At 38.5% G+C, this 17,521-nt stretch overlaps 1 protein-coding gene across 1 annotated transcript; it reads right to left on the reverse strand.

The window, feature by feature from the left end:
• Positions 1–13,961: 13,961 nt before the first annotated feature.
• mc1r (melanocortin 1 receptor) lies at positions 13,962–14,930 on the reverse strand (the record flags this gene model as incomplete). The annotated part of the gene is made up of 1 exon (XM_083920107.1): positions 13,962–14,930. The coding sequence occupies one exon, from the start codon at positions 14,928–14,930 to the stop codon at positions 13,962–13,964; it is 969 nt and encodes a 322-aa protein (XP_083776233.1).
• Between the last annotated feature and the right edge of the window lie 2,591 nt (positions 14,931–17,521).

The following is a 17,521-nucleotide window of genomic DNA, read 5'->3' on the forward strand; positions in this document are numbered from 1 at the left end:
AGGCTACATTGTTAAAAAAAGTGGATTTCCGGTTAGGGTTTTCAAAATAAAACCCTTAAGCGCTCATTTTCACCACAGGCGTCGATTATTAACACACATATAGGCTAGTACGGTATGTCAATGCGGGGGAATAAGGGAGGTTGTATGGCACGTGGTTGTAACATTTAAAAGCTAGACTGAATATGTATTGCAGCTATCTGTAATTCAATTCTTCCTCGTCAAACAGTACATTTCAGATATCCACGCAGTGGTGGCTGCTGGTCTTTCAAGGAGGGGAAGCTCATTTTTCCAGCCTACATCATAAATGTGTTTGTTTATTTATATGTAAAGAAGAAGCAGAATTACATTATTAATTCCGCAAGAGGAAATTCAATTTTTTCATTCCCGAAATACACACACCTGCACAAACAGGACCTATATATATGCAATGGAGAGATGTGAGAGCGAGGGGCTGCCAAAAGGATTGCCCCGAGCAGTTGGGGGTTCAGTGCCTTACTCAACAGCATCTCGGCAGTGCCCAGGAGATGAACTGGCATCTCACCAGCCACAGTCCATTCATGGCGACCGGTGACCCAGAGTGACAGAACAGCAAAACTAGTCGTTTTTAACAAAGACAAAGTCGCTGGGGATCGGTAAAGTCTCCAGATCAGTTCAGAACAACGGAATGAAAAACTTGGAAAATGCTCCGGTGGATGTTGATTTTTTTTTAAGATCGCTGATTGGCTCATTTAACTGTCAATCAAAAAAGGATTCCGCCTCAGACTGCTCATCCAATCCTCATGCAAAAGCCGAGCGTTCGGGCCAGCCCACTGCTCCTGAGCGTCCGATGGGCGGGACAAAGCCCAGCATTTATCCAATGAGCGTCTAGTTTCACTGTAGTGGAACAACCCGCTCTACGCTTCCCCATTGAAGTCAGTAGAAGCTGAGCGCCAAACTGTGTGAAGTGCTGTGGATGAATGAGAAGGAAGTTGCGCCGGTTACCTGTGATAAGTAGCTGATTCTGAACAAAAGATGAAGGATTTCTACCACTTTTTTTTGATGACATTTTAGGGGAAAGTGGGCTTCCCTTGCAGTCTTAGAGCAATTACCACTGCCACAATGACATTCTTACTAGCTCTAATGACGTCACTTTTGCCATTCATATGTATTGGGCTTTCAATTCTAGATATCCACAAATACATGTTAGTACTGGAAATATTACTAGTAAAAACTCCCATTTCAGATAGCTGCAATCCAATTGTTACTAGCCATTATTTTAATTTCAGATATTCCAAATGAAAAGCTATTCCGGATATCTATAATGCAAATTTGACTATCCGAAATACATTCTGATTAAGGATTGAGGATATGTACAAATGCAATTTCACGAAGAATTAAATTATAGATGTAATTGTAGATATCTAGAATTGAAAGCCCCATACACATGAATGGCAAAAGTGACTTAATTTGTACTGGTAAGAATCACGTTGTGCATATCTGAAATGATTATTGACTGGTAGTGTATTACTTTGTGTTAATTTGCTTAGGTTTTGTTCCGATCTATTTAGAATTAAATTGTGCTTGATAAATATTCTGGATGGACAGTAGCTCAAGGATGGTACATAAATAAAATATTTAATATAGTATCTTGATCGATTGATTGATCTGCAAATGTTTTGGGATTTTGATGATGTTTTCTGTGAAAGCCTTGTATGGTTGTTTATCGAAAAACAATACATTGAAAACACTTTGATAAGGATTATTTTGTAATTAAAGATGTTAAGGTATTGACATTTCACAAAGTGGTAGGACATGATAAGCATTTTTGCTTTCCTACTCCCTTTTGGACAATAGTGTTTATTTAGAGTATTGATTTATTTTGCTTATACTTGCCTTTTCTTTTTTCATAGTGAATTACTTATATGCCTTGTATTTTAAGCTTTTTGTTTATTATTGCATATTGTTCCAAATAAAAAATGATGAAATGAAATGAAGGATGCATTTGAAACATTATCTGTATTCAATACAAATAAATAATTAAACTAAATAAAGACAATATTCCTCTGTCTTGTATAGGCCTAAATATGGCATTAAGCTACATTATCTATCTATAATTAATCTATTTGATGCTTTTACTTTGAAAATAAGCCTGACTTGCGTCCGGCCTCTTTCCCCTTCAATGAAAGGTATAATGTTACCTCACAAAGAAGGTTCTTGAAAGATGTGGAGTTTGGGCTTAGATGGCACGAAACGGGTTTGATACTGATTAGCTTCAATATGAAAACATGAACACAAATTACAAGGGAAACTAGGATTAGTATATTGTTACAAGAATTATCGAATGACTGGAAGGAAAAGAACTCTTTCAAGCAGGTGGGTTAGGAAGCAACTGCTGCAATCTGACTAATTGCATAGGCTGATGTTTGTACCATAGATAGACCATCAATAGCCACATATTAACTCAATAAAGCAAGACCAGTATGTTTAATGAAATACATTACATACATACATTTACTTCCGCCTGCCATGCTGTATCTTTACTGTAAACACACTACAATGACCACTTGAAATCAGATTGATAACTTAGTGTAGGTAAGGCATTTATATGAGTTTGGTATACTGTATTATTAGAGCTTGTGAACTACAATAACTGACCTGTGGTATGAATTGCATCATTACCCTTTCGCAGGGCATTGCAAATGAAAATATTTTCTAAAATTTCAGCAACTTTTCAGTGGAATATGTGTAAGTAACTAGTAAAATAAATTCTGACGTTTTGATGCTGTGTAATTTAATGCATAAGTTTAATGTTTGAATATCTTCATTAGCAGCTGAACAAAATAGTTTAATTTTAGTCCCAGGGTCTGACCCTTAGTCTTTGCTTTGAACAGAGCTGCTTTGTGCGGCCAAATGAAGGAACAAGTCATTACCCTAACTGTAAACATGCTGCTCCCTGCAGTTATACAGTCACACTTTGGTTATCCTTTTGTACTCACTCATAATGATAGTCATACATACAGTATAAGTGGCATGTCTGCTTCCTTATGTTATTTACTTCATTCACAATGAGTGTCTGTAAATGATTTCAATACCACTGTAGTCTACAGTAGTGCCCCGAGACATTTGTCATATAGCCAGAAAATCTTAAGGTGGGCCGATAAACTGTAAAAAAAAAAAAAAAAAAAAAGGTGACTCCACTGGCTTTAAAAATAAGTCTGATTGTATAGAAGCCAATGAGAAAATGACCCTAGTTCTCCCTTGATTTATTTTGTTTATGTTTGTCATCTCAGTTAATATTTTCCGAATGAGTTTATGGTCTCAGTCGTTAGTTTCAAGATTTCTTCAATAACGCAAATTATGGTTAAAAAACAGATGATAAAGCAGGGTATGCTGTCAATCAGGATAGATGCTTAGCAATGTGTATCCATAGCACTGTGTGCATTAAAATAGCCATAAACTTGTTTTTGGGTGTTGTCAGTGTTTTGGTTTCAGAACTTTGACCCTCTCACAGTGTGTTTTCACATCACCAAATTTAATGGTAATGTTTTGGTTGCGCTATGCCAAACTAGCGCTAGCATTACCTGATGATTTTCAACTGGCTCTGTGACACTGCTGCACTTGCAACTGAGCTCCCTGCTCATCATCTGGCAAAAGTCCACCAGGTGATCTGCGTCAGTAGGTTGAAAGTGGGTACATTTTCCTCTTTAGCATTTAGCAATTGAAACAACAGAAAGTTAGTGTTCCTCACCAGCTCCACCCTCTTATCCATATATGGTCACTTCTGGCCAACATTCATGGTAACTACGTCAATTATTTTTTACAGTCTATGAATGGCACACAAAACCCAAAAGCGATAACTACATTTAGGAATTGGATTATGCTGCTGTAGCTAGTATATATATGCATATATATATATAGGTATACAGGTATATATATACATATATATATGTATATATATATATATATATATATATATATATATATATATATGTATAGAAAGAGAGAGAGAGAGAGAGAGAGAGAGAGAGAGAGAAATAATTTTGTCATAGGAAAACAATAGTTTTCTTTAAGGAAAACTCTATGCAAAATTCCTGAACTGGCTTTATGACGGGGAGAGCTCTGTGATTAAAGGAGGTGAAATACTGTATGTGACTACTAACACTACCTGTCCACCTCGTCACCTTCTTCTTACATTCCTTTTCACCAGCCTTTCTCAATGGGGTACTATCCTCGGTCAGCCGCCCCTCCTGCCCTATTGACTCAATTCCCTCTTACCTTCTTTAGTCTATTGCTCCTGCACTCCTTCCTTTCCTCAACCACCTCATCAATACATATTTGAGAACCGGTACACTCTTAATTCAGCAAGAGTGTGAGTCTTTTAAAGAAACCCACACTCAACTCATCGGATGTGAAAAATGACACTCACTCAGCTGCCTCCATATCTCCACTAGAACAACCTTCTCGACCCTCACCAGCCTAGATTCAAGGCAGGTCACTCAACAGAGACTGTCGTTCTTACTCTCACAGAGGAAATTCACAGTGCTACATCAGCCTCCCTTCCCTCCATTCTCATCTTGCTGGACCTTGCAGCAGGATTTCACAAAACGGAACCACCAGATCCACCTCTCTACGCTACCTAGAACTGGGAGTCTCAGGCTTGGCACTCTCCCTGTTCACATTCTACCTTAAGGACAGCACTAGTAACTTTGTGACCTCATACCTGGTGTCCCTCATGGCTTTGTTCTGAGCCCAATCCTCTTTGCTCTGTAAACCAAGTCAATGGGCTCTGTTATTCACACCTGAGATTAGTGACTGTCTGGTGACATATGGAAATCAATCTATGCAGGTACATTAATAAGGTTTGTTTTGGTGTGTGTTGAGTGGTAGGTGGTTTATATAGCTGCCAATTAAGTGTATATTAACCTTTGTTTTGAGTTGTGTACATGTGTGTATAGATGCATGTATTTATGTGCATGTTGTATACAGTTTGTATATGTGTATAATGCATGAGGTGTCTGGAATATGCTGTTTGGATAGGAGTATAGTGTGTGTTTGTAGAGTTCTATACTATTGTGTTGTACTGTATGTTGCATTGTGCATCAGCATTATGCTGTAGCACATGGCTATTGTTATTGTTGGATTTGTCAAGTAAATTGGCAAATGTTATAAACTGCTGCAGGTGGGGATGGAGGGGTTTTGGGATTGGTGTTTGGATAGGTGGGTTGATGAGAGCCTCTATGTATGTTGTGTCTGTTGTTGTTGTTGTAACGGTAATGTCTGGTATTGTATTGTAGGTTTTGTTGGACCCCCTCGAAAACGAGATGACTGTTCATCTCAAGGGGTTATCCAAACATAAACTTGAAACTTTTGTAGCCACACCTGGAGCCTTAGAAGGAACTGTTTCCTCCGAATAGCTGAGCTAAAGAGCACTGGAAAATGTAAAAACACAAGTTGATCACCATTAGTAGGCCTGATAGCCTAGTTAAGGTCACTGTGGCTACACAGAAGAGTGGGAAATAGCTCTAGGCATGACACGCGCTCTCATGCTGCACCACCGCTAACTCTGGTTTTATGCGCACAAGGTAATTTGTTTATTTGCATAAAATGATGCATGTAAACGAGGCTCTGTATCGTGGTTGGAGCTCAGCTAACTGGAGGAAAAGATAAAAAGAAAGAGATAGAGAGAAAGAGAGTGTGTGTGTGTGTGTGTGTGTGTGTGTGTGTGTGTGTGTGTGTGTGTGTGTGTGTGTGTGTGTGTGTGTGTGTGTGTGTGTGTGTGTGTGTGTGTGTGTGTGTGTGTGTGTGTGTGTGTGTGTGTGTGTGTGTGTGTGTGTGTGTGTGTGTGTGTGTGATCGGTCACGGACTGTAGGAAATGCTTGTGTAGAGCTGATCATGTTTCAAAGAAAAAGCCCCGCTATGTGACAAGCAGAGTTAACAGTTTCATTGAAGACAACTGCTGCTTTATTCAAAAAATATTTGATAAACTTGGAATCTGCCATGTGCCCATTCTTGTATCGTTCCTGCTACTGTGTGATGTCTACGTGTATTTAATGATAAACATATCATTCAGTGGCATGTGAACATAATCTGTAATATCTATTAATCTTAATGCATTACAGACTGAAATTGTAGAGAAAGTGAAGATATTTAGACAGCCTTGGAAGAAGTAGTCAGTGTCCCTGTAACATTAAGTGTGTAACCCCTCTGAACCCCTAACTGACGGGAGGGGCAGAGGGGATTCTGATTGGTATTTTTAGAAGCAGCAGTTGAAATTCTTTGGCTTCATGTGCCACTGAGCAACTTTCATAGGAATGAAAGAGGCTCCACCTAGATGCATGGTAACTAGCTTCTGTCTGATATCAGGCAAGCATCCACGGTACCAACATGCTAGCTTGTTGGGAAGGGGACTAAATACTGCTCGAAAACATTCCCCTATAGAGAAAAACACTTGCATGGCCATTTCCAAAGGGGTCCGTTGTTGACCTCTCACTTTAAGATATTCAGATGGAAATGGATTCTATGGGTTCCCACCAGTCTCCCTTTTACATGCTAACCTAATAAAAAAAAAAAGTGCAGTTTTTCTAATGCAGTTCAAATGTGTTATTTTGTTCTATTCTAAAATGGTCTTTATCAATATTTCTGCATACTGGGGGCCATTAACATTTTTGGAATAGCATAAATTGTCTCTGACTGTAAAGCTGAGACTCATGCCGAGATTCATGAGCCCAACTGTATTCATGTGTAATGATGTTAGTCCTCATAGTAGCCATTTCATTGTAGTGAGACCATTTTTTTTAAACATGACTCAACTATAAATTGACAGGAGGGGGCCTTGATAATCACAGTATCATGAAACTTCATAACCTCGAACTAGAGACTTAGGGCATTCAGGTGATGGATGGCTTGTACAGTATATTGAAAATAAGGGGGTTTCAGAGCAGTTTCAGAACAGAAGTGCTTGCCATCCAGTTGCCAAATAATGCAATTGTTACAGAAAGTTTTTGATACCAAATCACAGCATGTTTTTTTCTGGGGTGTTCCTCAAATTCTTGCGGTATTGTGGAGGGATTTTTGACAATTCATATCAATTCTTGAGTGGTAAAAAAAAATGGTTACATTTTCACCGAATCTGTGTAACAAATGGTATCAACAACATATGAGACATAAGTAAGCATATGAAAGACTATCATATACTTTTATCATAATGTTGTAAGCCCTTATACACTCTAAACATACAACATTTGAATAGTCACCGAACCAAAACACAATGTTTATAGATATTTATAACTGACATAAAAACATTCTATGTGGCTTTTACTGCACTGTAAATACTAACATATAGGCAAGGCAAGGCGACTTTATTTGTATAGCACTTTTCACACACAAGGCAGACTCAAAGTGCTTCACAGCACAACATGTCATGAATTAAAATGCATTACAGAAAGACAAAGAGAATAAAAACATAGACAATAATAAAAAACAGTGCAGACGTTAAAAGTGCAAAGATTTAGCAGAAAGCTAAGGTGAACATAAACGTTTTCAGTCTAGTTTTAAAAGTGGTCAGAGTGGGTGAAAGTCTCACATCTTCAGGAAGTTTATTCCAGCTGTTTGATGCATAATGACTGAATGATGCTTTCCCTTGATTTGAGTTTACTCTGCGAACCACTAACAGATTGTCCTCAGAGGATCTTAGTGATCTAGAAGGCTTATGTGGTGGGAGCATATCAGTGATATACCTCGGCCCTAGACCATGAAGTGATTTATATGTGAGCAGGAGGATTTTGAAATCAATTCTCTGACGTACAGGAAGCCATTGTAAGGATTTAAGAATTGGTGTAATGTGCTCACATTTTTTGGTCTTTGTTAGAACTCTAGCAGCAGCGTTCTGAACAAGCTGTAGCTGCCTGACAGTGTTTTGGGGAAGACCTGCAAGGAGACCATTACAGTAGTCTAGCCTACTGGTAATAAAGGCATGGACAAGTTTTTCTAAGTCTTGAGCTGACATGAGCCCTCTAAGTCTTGTTACATTTTTGAGGTGATAGTAGGCCGATTTTGTTACTGATTTCATTGGCCAAATCTGGCCCGCGGTGTAATTATATTTGGCCCGCAAGATCATATCAAGGTTCTGTGAGAGCTGGAGTTTAAAAGCACATACACGTCTACTTTTCTGTTAACAAACATGAGCATCCATGCTACCAATCTCTGCAAACAAACTTAATCCACCCCTCCTCAAAAACGACCAAAAGAAAGATGGAGAACAGGAGCTTTCAGCAGCGGTGGGAGGCAGATTATCTGTTTCTGAAGGGAAAGAGCTGTTTGTCTCGTGTGCAGAGCCACCATGGCTGTAACCAAAGAATAAAACATAAGAAACACCACGACAAGAACAAGGACCTGCACTGAAAAGGTTCAACGTTACACATCATTTTTAATTTTCTTTAGTAAATATTGAGTTTGGCCCGAAACTTTGTCACAGTTTTTAAATTTGGCCCACTGTGAATTAGAGTTTGACACCCCTGCACTAGAGTTTTAGAGTCTATGGCATTAAAGCTTGCCATCATTGCTGTGTGGCCTAAACAGGGTGGTGATCCAACTTTTTTGTTTGAGATATTGATGGCACGTCTGATGCCTTCAATTTCATCAGTATAAAAGAATGCAAACTCATTGCATTTCTGTGTGGAATGGAGTTCGGCTGGTATTTGTGTTGGGGGGTTGGTCAGTCTGTCGACAGTTGCAAATAGGGTTTTGGCCTTAATAGTGTTGCTGTTTATGACATTGGAGAAGAATGTTTCTCTCGCACTTTTTAAGACTAAATTGTAGGCCTGGAGCCTCTCTTTATAGATGTCATGGTGAATATGAAGTTTTGTATTTCGCCAGATTCGTTCAGCCTTACTGCACTCTCTTCTCTGGGCTGTTACAACAGCAGCTTTTCTCCAGGGTGCCTTTTGCTTACCAGAAATCGTTTTAACTGTAACAGGTGCAATGACATCTATGAAATTCACAATTTTGGCATGAAAGTTGTTTACAAGATCATCAGCATGGCATGGGTTTAGAGGTGGTAGCGAGGATATGGCATTTTTAAAGAGTACATTAGCAGTTCATTGGTGTTATTATTGCTTTTCATATCTTTTACGGAAAAGTCACCCACAATCAGATTTTCAGGCCCTCTTGTTAGCTTTCTCTGTGGTTTTAAGTTAGCAGGTCTTACCCTGCTGCGTGGTGGTGATGGGTTATTCAGGCAATCAGAGGGGGATCCATTGTCCGGCAACAGTTGAGCAAATCTGTTCTTTAGTTGAACACTTGCTTGCTGGGGAGGTTTCTTGGTACTTTTCCTCTTCTCAGCTGTCCGCTGCTGTGTCCTACGTGGCAGTGGAGTTGATGAAGCGCTATGCCTGGATGGAGATGGTAGCGCAGGCCAACCGGTCGGATCAGAGATATCATTTTTATTTAATTTGGGGTTGAAAAAGTTTACCAACTCAACAAACTTGAGTTGGATTCATTTAGAAAAAGTAAGTTTTTGAATTGTTGCTATTTCCCCCCCTATACTTTTGCACATGCTCATATAAGTCCTAGTTTACTTTGCGCTTAGAGAACAAGGGGCAGCTGGATGTTTCTTCAACAGCAGTCATCATTTTTCTAGTTAGGAATAACATTAGCACATTACAGTTAGCTTAATTTTGCAACTTGGCCCACAAGGGTAAATGTTTTCAACCCAGAAATTTAAGTTAGTGTTTCCCCTACAATTGTACAGGCCTGGCAGCTGTCAGGCCAATATGCCAGCCCAAAACAGCTTTTTTAAGGCCAAACATAACGGCATGTGTCCATTCTGTCTGACTAGTAACCAATCAAAAAATTCCAATCAAAACACAACAAATTCAAATTGTGAGGCCAGAAATCTCAGCACACTTGTAGGAACGTTTTACACATTGTTTTCAAGTTAAACAAATCTTGTTCTTACACTCAGGATTTAATGATGCAAATCAACCTATATGTTGGTTATAAAGTAGTATATGCACTTGTTTGATTTGGTTGAAAAATAGTATCATATTTTAGCAAGCTAGAAGTGTACCTTGTCTTTCTATGTTTTCCAAAACAGTTGGACAGAAACTAATGCAGTTCATGCTTATTTAGAGCTCTAATCTCCAGCAAATACTTTTTACATAAAAAAATGAGTGTTTTCATAGGAAGAAGCAAATCCAGTGGGTAGCAAACATATCTGTTCTAAAGAAGATGTGTGCTTCTTTGTTGGATCTGGTGAGAGATGAGGCCCTGCATTCGTCACAGTTTGTATGCTGACTGATCTCAGTGACGATAGTTCTCAGCAGGGTCAATGCTCAGAGCACCTCAAGCTCGTCCCTATGGACATTTGAAAAATGAGTTTCAAAATTCATATTCAATACGAAAAAGGATAGAGGACAGTTATTATTTTATTGATCATTGTAATGTCATAACTTAAGAGTTTTAGACTACGATACAAGCAAATGTAAGTTTTAAATTGGATAACGTTTACACTAACATTGGAATTAACAGCTAAAATACTGGCAATATCATACTTGTTTATTGTATTATTCAATGTTGGTTGAATTACTTTTTTGGAATTTGAAAATTATTTGTTGTAATGCAACTGATCAGCAAGGAGTGTGTTCTCAATGCATTGTTTTTAGGGGATTATTATAGTTTATGCAATGTGCTTATACATTTTTAAATGTTGTTATAGTTGTAACAGTAGAATTCTCTTATTTCAAGGGAAATTTGTTTAATTCAATTAAGTGAATCTGGAAAAACAAGTAAGTAATGAGTGAGTAGAACTGAAAGTGTCAAGTTGTGGTTAGTGATTGATTTAATTAGGGTTCAATTTGTATCAAGCAGTGCACATAAAATGAAAAAATTAAGTTATCACAAATCATTACTTTTAAGTTACATAAACTTAAAAAGTTCATGTTAGTTGTACTACTTAATTTAAGTATTGCGCATTCAGAATAAACAAGTTATTCTAACTCACCATCTTAAGTGTACTCTATTTATTTTTTCTGAGGCAATGAGTTTGCATACTTTTTCAAAGTAAAGCCAACTTATTTTATTTTACAGTGTGTTGTCCTGCTAAATCCCCCGAAAGATCCCCTTCCTCCCCTAAAAAAAGACAAAAATTGGTCCATTAGATAAGATTAGATTGATCTTTATTGTCAATGTGCAGAGTACATTATAGAGACAATGAAATGTACTAGATGGATCTCTAAGGTTTAATATATCCGATTCCCCTGAAATCACGTGGCCCAGCACGGTAATATCACCATACCTTTGTAGCATGGACATCACTAAAAGTCAGACATACAAAAAGTAACTCAAAGCTATGGGGCCAACTTGGGCTTCCAACTAGAAATAAAAAAAAATTTGTTCAGGGTGACTATTTATTTTTAGCCTCAGTTCACGAATCATCACACTGAAGGGTTCTCCATTCAGTTTTGGTTTTGTGCCCTTCTTAATTCACAGAAACCACAAAAGTTCCAAAAGTCCAAAGTTCAAATTATGGCAATAAAGCAAACATCTAAACAAAAAAAAAGAGTTAATGCAAATGTGATTGCTTCATTTTTTTTTATACCCAAAGCCCATGATTAATGATAAATGATTTAACACAATCAAGATGTTTAATTTCTTCCTTGAGGACAGAATTGGGATTTTAATTTGCTCCAGTTGGAAATCCCCTTCTCTTCAATGATGTTATTTACTTCACATCAACTGAATTTGATCATGAGTTTAAAAATGGAGTATTTCCAAAACATCTCTCTTGTGGTATACATCAATAGCCCTTCTGTCTGATGAGAGCAAATATTGTACTGCATTTTCTTCTTTCTGCGAGGCAGATAAAGTCCTCATGCTCGCATGTTACGTTAGAGTTCAAGGGTGTATAATTACGTGTCTTCTTCTTTATCATCTGCGAATAAACTTGGTAATTATTTTTTTTATTTTACAGTAAAGAACCAATGAACAACCACAAACTATAATTGAATAACCTGCATATATATTCTTAATCGGCACATCTGACACATGGTGCTAACTGCACAGGCACCACTCTTCTCTTATTTTGTTAGCATGCACATGAATGAAGCCTTTGCTGTGAATATCTAGTTTCCAAATAATTAAATCAACTTGCTAAGGCAATAAACATTATATGCAAAAAGAAGAGAAAATCGTGAAAAGGCCATTTGGAGGGTGTTAAAAAATACAAAATACTGCAGTTTTTACCACAACTTTTGTTGTTTTGGCCTCTTTATTTGAGACAAATAGATAAACATTTTTTGAGTATGACATATACCACATTCTATAAAATAACTGTACAACATAGTCCTGGTTTACTCAGTTTCAAGTTAATAGGATGCATTCTGCAGTTTCTCCTAGTTTAAGTTATTCAGGTATATACCAAAGCACTGAGTACCACAGTCTCATTACCTTTACGGTTATAGCAGACATACTGTACATTCACAATTCTCTAACAACTCCCACACAGAGAAGTACAAATTCAGTTATGGTATTGAAAAAAATACCATTAACAATACTACAAAAAAAACCCCCCACAAACAATTGAGTTATGATTTAAAATCAATAGAAAAAAGACACTATTTTCAGTGAAAACACGTTACTATTGCGCAGCAGCAAATAATCTTGCAAGCATTATTCAAGTACACATTGTCAATATTAACATGCACAATTCACACTACATGGTAGCCATCATCTAACCAGTAAAGTTGAATTTTTTTTTGGTCTTGTCAGACAGCCTGATTGTGGGCTCTCTAGTCTTTTTTCCATAGCCTAATTTGGAAACAACTAAGCCAAAGCATTGTGTATAGGCGTGGATACAGTTGGCTCAAATAAACACGACTGCTACAGGTCAGTTAAATGTAGGTCCTATTTACAGCAAATCCTTAGGATCAATAAATAATAGGATTTCATAGGATAATTTAAAAAAAAGAAAAAGAAAGAAAATACTAAGCTTCGTATATCTTAGAGGAATATATTAAAAGTAAGCTACATTTCAGATCAATCTATTTGCATTGATGTTTCATATATTTACTGGACGTTTACTGAGCCAGTTAGCCTATAGACAAAAAAGTATACATTGGTCTAATAGAAAAAAAAAGAAATCTAAACAAATGTTTGCACTAAGCCAGTTGTTTGACCCACAAAACTGACCTGAGGCTCCAGATCTTTTGAAGCCGCCCATTTGTTTCAGAGAACCCCTTCCACTTCCAGAAATATAACTTTGATGCGTCCTTTCATAAACTATCTACATGCCCCGGGCAAGCGAGGCCGTTCATGTGATTTCGCCCATCATTTTTTTTTTCTTCACACTTCCCGACATTTTTTTTTTCACGGACCATCACCATTTAGACACACACGGGCGTGTTTATATGATTCATATAATATAAGGGCTGAACACGGTTCTCTCTTACATATCATCTCGCCTTTCTTTGCACCAAACTTGTACAAATTATCCCGGTCAATTTATTCCTCAATGAAATATGTTTTAACAACAATAAACATTATTCTCATTGGAATAAATGTTTCTCTTTTTCGGATGATGCGCAAACTCGGCAACCTACTGAGGATCACATATCACATATTCCGACCAATAAAAAGAAGCACTTCATACACCCCAAAAACATTTGACTTGGAGGGGAAAATACTTGTTACAAAAAAACAAAAAACCGTTTAAGGATATAAGAGAGTCATAATTGGATTAAATGATCAGGTGTTTCTTGTGCACCTAACACAGGAACAGTAAATAAACCCGCATATAGAACTGAATCCACGCCTGGATATAATTGAATCCACGAGATGCACAAAAGTATTTATCATATAACGGCATAAGCTGCCAGTTCATGAGTCACGACTTACTTCAGCTTCTGACTGAATGTACTTTCACGAAGAAGCGCCGACGTTGATGGTGTAACGCTCTCATTCTCATCCTACAACGTGTGCGCGTAGTGTCACACGCCGAAGCACCAAGAACACAGCACCAGCTCCTGCAGGGTTTTACGCAGCTCCTGGCTGCGGTAGGCGTAGATGAGTGGGTCGATGAGCGAGTTGCAGATGATGAGGATGAGGAAAAGGTTAAAGTTTTGGAAGAAACAGTTGCAGAAGGGGTTCGTGGGGCAGGTGAGAATGAGAATGAGGTGGAGGAAGAAGGGACCCCAGCATATTATGAAGACCCCGAGCAGAATGGTGAGGGTCATCGCCCCTTTCATGCTCGTGGATTGACGCCTGCTTTTGTTGAACGCCACGATGCGCCGGGAATGCACGTGCGCAAGGACGAACATGTGCAGGTACAGCACTGCGTTAAACACCAGGGTGGCGCAGAAGAAGGTCACGAGGCACACGATGACGGCGTTGTCGGTGTGGTACACGATGAAGAGGATGCTGGAGGTGATGCTGGCCAGCCACACCACCGCGATAATGGTGACAGCTCGCTGCGTGGTCATGATGCTGTGGTAGCGCAGCGCGTAAAAGATGGTAATGTAGCGGTCCGCGGCGATGGTGCACAGGAAGGAGAGCGAGGACACCACGGAGCTGCAGATCATCACGTCGATGACGTTGTCCAGGTGGCGCAGCATGCCGGGGTGCAGCTCCATCAGGCCGTGGTCGTTAAGGAGCATGAACAAGGTCTCCACCACGTTGCTGACGCTGACCAGCATGTCGGACACCGCCAGGCAGCAGATGAAGTAGTACATGGGCGAGTGCAGGTTGCGGTTCCTAATGATGGCCAGAACCACCAAGATGTTCTCCACCAGGCTGATGAGCCCCAACGCCAGGAAGAGCTCCTGGGGGATGCGGATCTGCACGCAGCCCAGAGAGTTTTGCTCTCCGGCGGTGGAGTTCGTTTCATTGTCCTCCACGAAGTCAGTTAGCGAGCCGAAGTCTATGTGGAGGTTATGCCGGGACCTGTTGATCATCGCCATGTCTGACTTTCTATGATGACTGACTGGTGGACTTTTACTTCAGCACAGTGTCAAACTGAGTAAGCGAGTCCCACAGACGTCTCTCTTGTTTGTAGGATAATTCACCATAAGCGGATGCAGTCAGTCAGTTGGAAAAGTCAATACAGTCGTTCAGTTGACTGTCAAATATCCTCAAAGCGCTAATCGAACCCTTACTATACGTTTCAGCCATTCAATAGGCGTTTGTCCGTGTGAAAAGTGTCCTCTCCTCAAGTTTTCTTCTTTCCTATGGATGCAATTTGTCCAACACGGAGATCCATAAAATGTCCTTCAGAACATTGCGCGCACAGTTCATGGTCTCTCACTCCAACAGGCCGCCCAACCCGACCATCTGCAAAATTTCCTTGTATCTCGGTGACTTACTGTAACATTTCACAGTGATGCTGGATTCTGAAGGAGCTCAGGCGACTCCTCCTTTAATGCAAACGTCAACTGGGCTGTGGTCCTCCTGTCTCAGACAGGCCCGCAGTTTGGGGGGAAATTGAGAGGAAAGCAGGGAGGAGCTGAGCTTTCTCCAGCCTAGTGCTTCATCTTTTATCTCTTTGTCATGTTTTGCCGAATCAATTCGGAACTCTTTCTTTCTGTCTATCTTTACGCAACACTTCACCCGTCAACCCATTTTTTTGCTTAACAACACACTGTAAACTCTTTTTTTTCTGTACATAACTTCCAAAAAGACATGCTTTTGAACTCTGAATTTCCTCCTGTACCCAAGTAAGTACACTATTAAAAAAGACAGGCTCATATCCTCCATCACTTACACTGAGATTGGTTTTGAGCACAGCAAACAAAAATATTTAACTGAGTATAGGCAGTATTGGTTTAAAACAGAAATAAATGCAATATTAATATATATATATATATATATATATATATATATATATATATATATATATATGAAGCAATGCTTTAAATAATTCCAGATTAAGTTTAAGTCTTTTGGCTTATTGGCAGTTCACATGGTTTAACAGACATATTTACCACAGTAAATATTGTTGCTGTTGCTGTGGATACTCAAGTCCCCAAGTCATGAAAATGAAGTAATTAACAAGCTGACCTTTGTGCAATCGATGATATCTTACCTAAAGTCCTAAAGCATGGACATTATACATGTAACGGCTTTGTGTGGTGTTATTTACCCAAAGATATGTGGAGCGATCCAGTTTTCTTCGTAACACTGAAGTTGTTGTTATATGACTGCTTTAAAAGAACAGACTAGTTTGCAAGATAAGAATCGACAATAACATATTGTTAAAGATAGATCTAATTAGTGGTATTACATATAGTTTAAAACTGAATGTGGGTTAAAAGTTATATAAATTAAATATTTTCAGTTTAAACATTTAAATTGCTATTGAGAGGTGCAAGACTCATTGATGTATCATAGTATTTATACCATAATGCAATCAATAAATAGATACTTGGCAAATAGGCTACTTCATGACAAGCAATGAATTCAAATTTGGAGACCAAATTCATAAAGTGATTTATATTTGCAAGCACTTTTTTGGCTTTAGATTCAGATTTACTTAAGTTCCACTCATTGGCATGGTTTATTTATTACTCAAAGTATGTGGTGTCATCAAAACTGTAGCCCATAGATTTTAACCAAGTCACTTGGTGTAAAACAAGAATTCCATTGAGTTGCATTATTTGCTTCTCAACAGAGGTTCACAAATAAATACCAGTAGTCGTGTAAATTCCTCAAGCTAAATGGGATGACATGACTGGACAGTGGTTAATGTTTGTTCACACATTGAGGCCTGAATTTATTAAGCGACTAGTCTATCAAAAGACAATCTACAACTATTTTTATATTAAGTATTCTTTTCCAGTAGAAGTACCAAACATCCTCCTATCTTAGCTTAGCTTCTCAAATGTCAGTATTTGCTGCTTTATCTGTGTTGTGACTGAATAGATTTTGGTTATTTTCATTTAATTTCTGACTAAATGAAGGAATAGATTTATCAAGGAAATCATCTGCACATTAATCAATAATGAAAAAATAATTATCAGCTGGAGTCTGTTTTATACAGTCCATGGCTAAAGCCCTATACGCGCAACATCACGCAAATCCTTTTATCACAGTGCGTTTTTTACAAAAGCTTGGTTGAAATAAATCTTCTCTTTATTGGAGCAGTGGATGAGGATAATTATGGTACCTATTTATATTTGCTACAGGTCTTTTTTTTTTTTTTTAATTCTGAGGTCTAGTATGGGCTGATGTTTTCATTAAGTATACAGTAATGACTAATTGTCAGTGCAGCAGTGGTGGAAACATCGGAGTCGCATCATCTGACCCTCACACACACAGTTCTCTCTGTGGCTCCATTAAAAAAAGCCTTTCTATACTGCCAACAATCACATGTGAAGTTCCCAAAAAGGTAACCATAGTTGAAGGTGAACTAACATTAAATAACAATTTGACAATCAACCAGTTATAGTGTCATGTGGTTCGCTGAGTCACAAAGTCAATGTATGACCAGCTCCAGTATGTGTAGAGGGTGATTTGTTCAGCGTCTCAATAGTTTGTGATCTCTTTGTGACCACAA

This window comes from Echiichthys vipera, assembly GCF_963691815.1.
Source record: "Echiichthys vipera genome assembly, chromosome: 1".
In the NCBI taxonomy this organism is placed as follows: domain Eukaryota; kingdom Metazoa; phylum Chordata; class Actinopteri; order Perciformes; family Trachinidae; genus Echiichthys; species Echiichthys vipera.